Here is a 10,030-nt window from a genome sequence, read left to right as displayed (position 1 = left end):
CCTGGTCCCGGGTGCCGACTATGACCTCTGTCTGCTGGCCCTGTCACCTGCTGCTGGGCCTTCCGACCTCACAGCCACTAGGCTGCTGGGCTGTGCCCACTTTTCCACGCTGCCAGCCATGCCCCTGTGCCACGCCCTGCAGGCCCATGTGCTGGGCGGGACCCTGACTGTGGCTGTCGGGGGGGTGCTGGTGGCTGCCTTACTGGTCTTCACTGTGGCCTTGCTGGTTCGGGGCCGGGGGGCCGGGAATGGCCGCCTCCCACTCAAGCTCAGCCACGTCCAATCCCAGACCAACGGGGGCCCCAGCCCCACACCCAAGACGCACCCACCACGGAGCCCCCCGCCTCGCCCCCAGCGCAGCTGCTCCCTGGACCTGGGAGACACGGGTGGGTGCTACGGGTATGCCAGGCGCCTCGGAGGGGCCTGGGCCCGACGGAGCCACTCTGTGCACGGGGGGCTGCTCGGGGCCGGGTGCCGGGGCATGGGGGGCAGTGCCGAGCGGCTGGAAGAGAGTGTGGTGTGATGGCAAGGGAGCCAGCCCGGGGTGGGCGGCAAAGGGTGTGGGGTGGGCAGCCTCCTGGCCCAGTGGGTCAGCGCTGCCTGGGAGTCCCTCCTGGTTTTACCCTGGGTCCCTTGGGCAGGACAGGGGACACTCTCCCTGGTTCTGGCCTCCAATCGGGCAAAATGGGACAGGTCCCTGTGACAGGTGCTCACGGCCTCCGAGGCAGGGGCTATAGCCACCAAGTGCAAGTCTTGTTTTTCTTTATAATAAAATCACTGGGGTCACCTCAGCGCTAGTCTCTGCTCTTACCCTCCTAGGTTTTCTGAAAAGAGAGGGGGGCTACCAGCCCCATGGAGGCCCAGCCAGCCTGGGGTGCCCTCGGGCCCTGGAGTGCCTCTGTGCTCTGTGCCCACATCTGAGCGCAGGGAACACCCCTTCCTGACGGCGCGTGGGCAGGATGTCTTGCCCTCACCTGGCATGGGTGTTACAGTGCACTGGGTAGCAAAGGGAGCAGGTGGGAGGCGGTGCAGCCCTTCTGGGCAAAGGGACCCGGGCTGGTAACGTTCTTAGCAACTCCGTAAGGAAGTTCCCATTGGCTCCCGTGGGTGACAACCTTATTCACCATCGGCCAGGGCACCTTCTGGATGTATAAAATGTCACCCCAAAGGGATTGGAAAGGGACTTGGAATCCAATTGCCCTGCTCTCAGTCTGGAACCCCCCAGAAGGTTCCTGTCAGGGATGCAGGTCCTGAGCAAGATCTTGGCTCTCAACTGCTCCACTGACGCCCCTCGTGGCTTTGCTCTTGCTGGACACCCAGGGGCAAACACCAAGGGGGACCACGCCCACACGGCCCCTGCTCTAGTCCCCACCTCAAAGAGCCACACTCGCGGGGCGGCGTGCCCTGCCCTGCCTCCTCCAGGCCCAGGTCCCCACCAGCCTCTGGCCCAGACAGGCCTCCTCCAGCCTTCAAACAACCACTGCTCCTGGGCATCAGCTGGGAGGAATCAGTGCTCCAAACACACTTCCGGGCACGTGTGGCGCAGCCCGTGCACCCAGTGCTTCGAGGACATGCAGGTGCCCGGGTCCCGCTGCGGAGGGTGGGCGTGGCACCCCAGGCCTGCAGTGCTGCACCTGTGCTGAGGGGTGTGTGGCCCTTTCTGCCTAAGGGGGCCCACTGTGGCTCTGATGGTAGCCCAGTGAGAGTTGGCGTGATAAGGTGCGTGCGTACACATGGCAGGCCGAGCTCACACACTTGCATGTGTGCATGGCATCGACACACACGTGTGCCTGCCCGCTCAGCCCCGGAACACATACCTGGATGTGGCCCAAGAGAGATCCTGATTTAAATAAAATGAAACAAGGTCTTCAACAGAGAAGAGCAGGAGAGCGTGAGTTCTACAAGGGGCCACGGAGAGAGGGTGGAGAAGGCACAGGGGAAGGCGGGGGAGGGCAGGTGGCCTGCAGGGCGGCGCAGGGTTGGCAGGGCCAGTGGCCTGGTCCAGGTGCACATTTGGGCAGGATGCTGGTGCCCCAGCCTGCTGTCAGCCTCCCACCTTCCTCGGCCCCTTCAAGGCCCCCATGGCCCTGGTCTCCCTTCTCCACCTCCAGCTTTAAGGCAGTGGGTGCTCAGGAGCCCTCCAGCCCATAGGACAGGTGGACGGTCCTATGGCCCACGGGCACAACCATGGGGGGGGCCAGCTGGGTTCACCAACAGGACAACACAGAGCAACAGAAGCAGGCAGGCGAGGGGTGGGGTGGCTGGGCCCCCTGCACGCTTGGCCACCCCCCACTGGAAGCAGCCGTGGGACACTGTGGTAGGAGACCAAGCCCCCGCAGTGAGAAGCGGGTGGAGCACACGTCATGACACGTCTCTGCCACGTGTGCAGGAAATGGCCCCCCGACCGGGAGCCCTGAGGCTCCTCACGGAAGTGCAGAGGCCCCGTAGCACGGACCCTGGGAGGTGGGCCGAGCCCCACAGGCTCCTCCCTCCCACGTGCTTTTTCAAAACGCTTCTGCACCCTCGGAGCACCTGCCAGACACCGTGGAGCATGTCAACAGGTGAGGAGAATGACGTGGGGCTGAGAGAGGACAGCGCTACCCACGCGCCCCAGACCCAGCGCCGAGCCTGGACGCAGCAGGGCTGGAGCAGCCGAGGACAGGGCGGTGCGGAGGGGCCGTCAGCCACCCAGCTCCCCGTGCGCAGTGGGCAGGGGACGGTGTCCTCAGCACGGGGAGAGCACCCCCGGGACTCTCAGGGGAGGAGAAGTGGGTCTGCCAGGCCGCCACCCACACAGGGGGCTGGGCAGCGTGATCCTCGAGGGGCAGAGCCCCGTCCTCCTGCCCCTCCTGCCTTGCAGAGTGTCTGACGGCAGCGTCTGCCCAGGGAGTGCCCGCAGCTACTCAAGCTGCGCTGGCCTCAGGGACAAGACAGTATGTGGTTGTGATTCCATCTCCAGCTATACACAAGTGACAGGGCCTGACCGAGAGGCCAATAGGCATCTCGGGCCTGCGGACTCTCACCTTCACGCCGCGGACTCTGAACTCGGCAAGGGCTCTGCTCATCTTCGTGGCGGCCGTGGGGTGGTCCTTGCCGTGGGCGATGACTTTGACCAGCAGGGAGTCGTAGTGGGGGGAGATGACGGCGCCTTGGAAGGCAGAGGCATTGTCCAGGCGGATGCCCATGCCCTCCCCACTCCGGAACACCTGCGGGGAGAGGCCAGCATGGGCCGGCAGGGTGCTGAGGGCCGTGCACAGGTGAACCCCAACTCTGGCTTGTGAAGTTCTTACTTTCTGCCAGCAAACCCAGGGGCACCCCACCGTGTGGAGGAAGGGCCACAGTCACCGCTCCCTCCTCCCCAAGAGGAGAAAGGGGGCAGGACAAGGGATGGGGAGGGCGTGCCCTGCCAGCCCCAGGGCTTGGCGCCTAGCACTCAGGGCTGATGCGGAGCCTGCAGGGCACGGAGGGACCAGGGCAAGCCGGCCAGATCCCACCGACCTGCCACCCCGCCTGCCTGACCGACCCTCTTGCTTTTCAGGTTCATTCATTTGTTCACTCATTCATTTCACAGCATGTGTGCCCACCTCGTGCCAGGTAGTGGGGACAGAGCAGCTAAAACAGAGTCCCCTGCTCGCAGGGGGCTCCCAGCCTGCTGGGTGAAGGGGGCAGACAAACAAATGAGGAAACACACAGACGGGTGACAAGGATGCTGCAGGACAAGAGCGAGGCAAGCGGAGGCGAGGCCAGGGAGTGGGGGGAGATGACGGCGCCTTGGAAGGCAGAGGCATTGTCCAGGCGGATGCCCATGCCCTCCCCACTCCGGAACACCTGCGGGGAGAGGCCAGCATGGGCCGGCAGGGTGCTGAGGGCCGTGCACAGGTGAACCCCAACTCTGGCTTGTGAAGTTCTTACTTTCTGCCAGCAAACCCAGGGGCACCCCACCGTGTGGAGGAAGGGCCACAGTCACCGCTCCCTCCTCCCCAAGAGGAGAAAGGGGGCAGGACAAGGGATGGGGAGGGCGTGCCCTGCCAGCCCCAGGGCTTGGCGCCTAGCACTCAGGGCTGATGCGGAGCCTGCAGGGCACGGAGGGACCAGGGCAAGCCGGCCAGATCCCACCGACCTGCCACCCCGCCTGCCTGACCGACCCTCTTGCTTTTCAGGTTCATTCATTTGTTCACTCATTCATTTCACAGCATGTGTGCCCACCTCGTGCCAGGTAGTGGGGACAGAGCAGCTAAAACAGAGTCCCCTGCTCGCAGGGGGCTCCCAGCCTGCTGGGTGAAGGGGGCAGACAAACAAATGAGGAAACACACAGACGGGTGACAAGGATGCTGCAGGACAAGAGCGAGGCAAGCGGAGGCAGAGGCCAGGGGGCCGGGGGGTCGGGGGGCCGGGGGCCGGGTGGTCGAGGGGTCGGGGGGCCGGGGGCCAGGGGGCGTGTGCATATGCAGTGACAGGGAAGGCCTCCGTGTCCCCCCACCTTCCCTTCCTTCCAAATGGGAGAGCCAGTGAGCAGATGATTAATAGTAGGAACAGGGAGCCAGGCCAGATGCAGGGAGACACACAGGAAGGGAAGCAGACAGTGAGGGTCAGAGAGGCGGCTCATGGGAACGCACGGGGGCTCCAAACGGTCGGATGTGGGGAGGGGGGGCCACGGCACGGGGATAGGGGCTTGGGGCGTGAACATCTGTGGAGGGGGAGGGAGAGCCTGCACCCGGGGCAGGGGACCCATGTGCGGCACAGGTCAGGGAGATGGGGCAGGAGGGACAGCCGGGGGGCTTGGGACACACGCTGCACCGTATTTCCGCGTCTAAGGGACACAGGCCCATGTTTGATAAAAAGGAACTCAATAAAATATTTAAGGGTGAACATGCAACTGTGAGCAGGAACTGTCAGCTAAAAATATTCTGCGGTAAACCAGGCTCGGAGGAGCCAGGCCCTGGAGGTGGAGGTGCAGCAAGGCAGCACTGTGTCTCCGAGCTGCCCCTTCCGGCCGAGGGCAGGGAAGTCGGGGCCGCTCAGTGCACATTACTCTGGCCTTGGGGCTGGCCCCCACCTATGGACTTGGACCCTTCCAGAAACGGAACTCCGGCGGCAGCTCTGCCTCAAGCCGAGCAGCTCTATGTGGCTTTCAGAATCCAGATAGCTCCCCTTCCCTCCCCAGCCACCCCACATCACTTGTCTCAGGAACTCAGGGTCTGCCTCAAAATCACCCTCGCCCTCCTCCCTGGACTCCCACATGCATCCTGCTTCCTCAGAGGCTCGGGCCAGATGGGGAGCAGTAAACCAGCAGAGCCTGTGACAGCACTGCTGACGTGCAGGACTGGAGGTATCCTTAGCTGGCGGCATGAGACAGGACCAGGGAACAGGAGTCCCAGCAGGCCAGAGGGCTCCTGCCTACAGCGGGCCCAGAGGCTGGGAGGGGAGGGGAGGGGAGAAAGGAGTGCCCAGGGGAGGGGCAGGGGAGCCCACCCAGGCCCTCTCTCAGCCCCTGACAGGCAGAGCCTGCCTCTCGGTCTCCTCCCTGGCCCCCTCTATCTCCCCGACTCCCTCATTCATCCCTGATGGGTCCCTTGGCCCAGCCCGTCCCCTCCACTGAGACATAACGGGCACCAATCCCTTGCTGCACCCAGGGTCTCCCTCAGACTGAAGGCAGGACAGAAGCCAGCAGCGCTGCTCGGTGGGCAGTGAAGCTTTGGGTTCTTGTGACACGAGTCAAGGGCCTGGGCTTCGTTCCCAGGGACCCTGCACTTGGCACCCAGCTGGTCTGCTCCCTGTTCCACGTGATCCCCCCCGCTGGCCTTTCCGGCCTGTGCACATGGCAGTCTCTCCCCGGGAGTGCTCTCCCCTTTAGTCCTGGGCAGTGCCTGGCTCCCACGTACTCTCAGCCAGCTTCTAGTCAGTTCAAGCCAGGGGCCTCCTTCACTGCCGGGCCCACAGGCTCCCTCGTGCCCCCCAGAGAAGCGTCTGTAAGCAGGCCGAGACTGGTGGCGGGCTCAGTGGGAAGGCGGCCCTACCTCAATGCGGCCGGTGTCCGGCTGGAAGCTGCGCGAGGGGTCCTCAGTGGTGACCCGGCACTGGATGGCACAGCCGTTGATGCGTATGTTCTCTTGCCGCAGGCCCAGGTCAGGCAGGCTCCGGCCCTCGGCCACGTGGATCTGGGCGTGGACCAGGTCCACACTGCAGGATGGGGGAGAGGCAGAGGAGGGGGAGAGCGTGAGGCAGGGGATGGGCAGGGCAGCCCTGGCCCCGCCGCCCCTGCCGGCTGACCCTTCGGCAGCCTCCTCCCAACCAGACCGGGCTGGGAACCCGCAGGGTCTGAATGAGGAGAACGCGGCAGCTGGAGGGGTGGCTGAAACATTAGCACCTACCTGATCTTGCACCCCTTCCCGAACTACTCCTCCCCACGCTCTGCCCTACTCCTTCCCTGGGGTCTCTCTGTCCTCCTGCCTCCCCCAAACTCTCCCTTGGCCAAGCCTGGATCTGAAGGCTCAGACCCTCATTCTTAAGAGGGTATGTGCTACACGGTGTGTGCTGGGTGGGGCTGGGGGCCAGTTTGCAAGACGACAGGATTATAGTGAAGGCCAGGCTTGCTGAGATGGGGCCGCAGCTACTGGAGGGTCCACACCAGTGGGCGCCATCGTGGTCAGGATGCCACCCTCCCAGGACCTATGTTGCAGCTGGGCCTGTCCCCAAGAAAGACCCTTCAGAGAAGATCTCACAGTACAAAGCTCTCCAAATGTGCCTGGTTTTCTAAGCACACCCTCGCTGACTGCCATGCTCCTAAGGACAGCAACAAGTCTAAGTGGAACAGCTGTTAAAAAAAACTCAAGGTTTTAAATTTATTGTCACCGAGGCTTATGATAAGGACAGCCTGGGAACTACTACCCTGGCGGATCTTCCTCAGTGTTTCGTATTTCCTGCTAAACCACTCCACAGTAGTGAGGATGATTACCATGTATCGCTGCGTCTATACACCGCAGACTATGGCTGTGCTCTTTCCAAGCTTCACCTCCACAGTAATGCTCTGGGAGTCACTGTCATTCCCATCAGAGAAGGAGCCCGAGGGTCAGAGAGGCTGCAGCCCACTCAAGCTCTACGCAGCTAGTGACTTGGGAGGAAGTTGCACCCCAGTCTGTGTCTGTCTGACATAAAACCTCTGCTCTTGAGCAAGCAAAGACTCCCATCCTTAGCAGAACACGCTCAGAACAGGCTCAAGATTGACGACAATTTTACAGCAACGCAATGGGGAAAGTCTCACAGGGTCAGAGGGTGAGGCCGGAGCATGTGCCTCAACTCAGCCTTTATCTCGAGAGAGCAAGGACTCTGAGGCCTTCTGTGCACCTGCCGGGCAAAGGCAGGCGCCCCAGCAGCATCCTCAGTCTCAGGTGGGGTCAGGGGTTGGGGAAGGAACTGTCCGAAAAGTTCCATGGTGAGATGGACTGACCCAAAGCTAGGGTGTAACACTTGAAAGGCTCAACGTATGTATTTTGAAACCATGAAAGGCCATATTAATTGTTTATAAAATGGGCAGGTTTTTTTGGAATGTCTCTACGCAATGCTTGTAGGAGAACAAATTGGAACAAGGGGTCTCGAAGGCTCTTTAGGTGAGATGTTGCTTATCCATTGCTCAGGTAATCCTACTAAAGGTGTCTGTCCTCAGAACTCTTCAGAGAGGTGGGCAACGATTTAAGCCCAAAGACGTTAACTGACACACCCTTAATAACTACAAAAGCCAAATAACCTGATTGTCTAAAAATAGAGGAATATGTAGATAAGTTATAAAATACCCAGAAGATGGAATAGTGTGCAACCACTTAAAGTATTTGCAAAGAATGGGAATGCCTTAGACAAATATTAAATTTTAAACGTAGAATAAAAGTTCTATACAAAACACCTCAGTTGTGTCAAACTACTTATGTAGTAAACAAAGATGGAAAGAAACCAAAAGATTTAGTGTGGGCGTAGGAGACACAGCACAGGGCTGGAGACGACCAGCTGTGTGACCTTGAGCAACTCTCTTAACCTCTCTGAGCCTCAGTTTCGTCATCTGAAAAATGGGGTCGATTGGCACCTTCTTCCAGCGAGGTCATGATGTGCAGCACACAGCACAGCCTGCCGGGAACCTCCTCAGCATCCTGTTTCTGAGGGGTGGGGTTCTGAGTCATTTTTATTTGCTCCTTTGTACTAATTCTTACAATAACCATGTAATGCTTTTATAATAATAATTTTCATAAAAAGGACGGACCTGGATCCCTAAATATTCTCTACCAGTGCACATGAGCCGAGCTCCCGCTGCCCAGTCCCTAGGAACCACCTGATGTGGATTTCACACAAGGTTGGGGAGGCGCCCCTTCCCAGAGCCCCGTGCTCACTCGGTGGTCTCCTCGGTGACCGTGTGCTCCACCTGCAGGCGCGAGTTGACCTCGATGAAGTAATGCTTGCCGTGTTTGTCCACCAGGAACTCCACCGTGCCCGCGCTCTCGTAGCCCACCTGCGGGGGCACCACGTCAGCAGGCCGCAGCGGTGGGAGCCTGACGGGCACGCAGGCTCACCCACCGGGCTGGTTCCATAATAGAACAGACTGCGGCAAACCCTGCCCCAAAGATGGCAGGCGGCCCACCGGCCCTGCCCCCGGGAGGCGAGAGTCCAAAACCCACAATGGGCCCCGGCCTGGACATCTTACCCCAGGCCTCACAGGAAGCTCTGAGGGCTGCACACAGCTTTTTTCGTGAGACACGAGCAGAAGCTCCCGTCTGGCCCAGACGGTGCCCTCTACCCAGCAGCTGCTCAGCTTTTGGGCACAGGCCCACCTGCGCATACCCTGGCCTTTCCTGGACCCTTCTTATTCTTAGAGGGTCTTCAGAAAGTTCCCCTCTACTTTACTCCATCATCACTTCTGGCCACTACCCAAAGAGATGCCATTTGAGAGGAACCAACAGATGAGGCTCTAACTCAAAATACAAGCCTAATTCTAGGTTCACTTCTGGTCCTACCAAAACCACAAACTAGACTTCACTCAGCTCCCTCAAATCTGTTCTGGAAGGAGACACAGCATAAGCCAATAAATAAGACCAAACTCAAGGCAAGAATAGTCCTCTTATAAAGGAATCAAAATCTCAACTATAATCAGACCCTAATCAATGCTGCAGGTTAGCTGTGGCTGGCTTTCCATCTGGGGAAGGTTACAGAAGCGTCCATGGTCCATGGGCGCGGGCTGCCTGAGAGCCTGAGGGAGCTAGGGTCTGGAAGGAGAGCGGGCCCAGGGGTCCGCCTGGCAGCCGGGGAGAGCAGATCTGAAGAAATGTCCACTCGGGCCTCTGGGATGGGGAGGCAGAGGGGGGGATAGGATGCCTGGCCTCTGAGTGGGGGTGGGGTCAGGAGGGCCCCAGCGGAACAGAGAGTAGGGTCCCTGCTGCAGCCTGGTCACGCGTGGCAGGCACTTTCCTGGGCCGGCCTGGGGGCAGTCACTCCACATCCCTGCAGAGCAGAGACAGGCGGAGGAGGACCTGGGGAGCAAATGGGTGGCAGGAGATGTGATGTAGGGGACAGTTAAGAGTAAGCGAGGGGCTTCCCTCGTGGCCCAATGGTTAAGAATCCGCCTGCCAATGCAGGGGACACGGGTTTGAGCTCTGGTCCGGGAAGATCCCACATGCCACGGAGCAACTAAGCCCGTGTGCCACAACTACTGAGCCTGTGCTCTAGAGCCCATGAGCCACACCTACTGAAGCCTGTGCGCCTAAAGCCTGTGCTCTGCAACAAAAGAAGCCACCACAATGAGAAGCCCAAGCACCGCAGCAAAAGAGTAGCCCCCGCTCGCCGCAACTAGAGAAAGCCCACACGCAGCAACGAAGACCCAGCGAGCCAAAAAAAAAAAAAAACAGTAAGTGAGGAAAGAAGAGATGCCTGAATACTGTTCCTTAATCTTAACAGATCCCACTGACTCTCATTCCCTTTGTTTCAGGGGTTCACTGGTGCTGCGCAGAAACTCAATCTGTGCAGAGGGCACTAAGGAGGGGCCGGTGGCTCT

The 10,030-nt window shown here is 60.2% G+C and overlaps 2 protein-coding genes across 2 annotated transcripts in view; one reads left to right on the top strand and one right to left on the bottom strand.

The window, feature by feature from the left end:
* LRFN4 (leucine rich repeat and fibronectin type III domain containing 4) overlaps positions 1-523 on the top strand; it is a 2,854-nt gene extending 2,331 nt beyond the window's left edge. The window contains exon 3 of the mRNA XM_007461918.1: positions 1-523. This exon is cut by the window's left edge and continues 9 nt beyond it. Coding sequence (XP_007461980.1) covers positions 1-523 — 523 coding nt within the window.
* Positions 1-10,030, bottom strand: part of PC (pyruvate carboxylase) — a 64,537-nt gene that overhangs the window by 17,871 nt on the left and 36,636 nt on the right. Inside the window, exons 8-10 of the mRNA XM_007461919.1 lie at positions 8,376-8,494; positions 6,018-6,180; positions 3,024-3,206 (exon numbers count right to left, since the gene is read on the bottom strand). Coding sequence (XP_007461981.1) covers positions 3,024-3,206; positions 6,018-6,180; positions 8,376-8,494 — 465 coding nt within the window. The remainder of the gene's footprint in view (positions 1-3,023; positions 3,207-6,017; positions 6,181-8,375; positions 8,495-10,030) is intronic.

Source organism: Lipotes vexillifer, unplaced genomic scaffold (genome assembly GCF_000442215.2).
Source record: "Lipotes vexillifer unplaced genomic scaffold, Lipotes_vexillifer_v1.1 scaffold1129, whole genome shotgun sequence".
Classification (NCBI taxonomy): Eukaryota; Metazoa; Chordata; class Mammalia; order Artiodactyla; family Lipotidae; genus Lipotes; species Lipotes vexillifer.
Note: the sequence above shows the minus strand (reverse complement) of the source record. Positions and strands in the feature narration are given on the sequence as shown.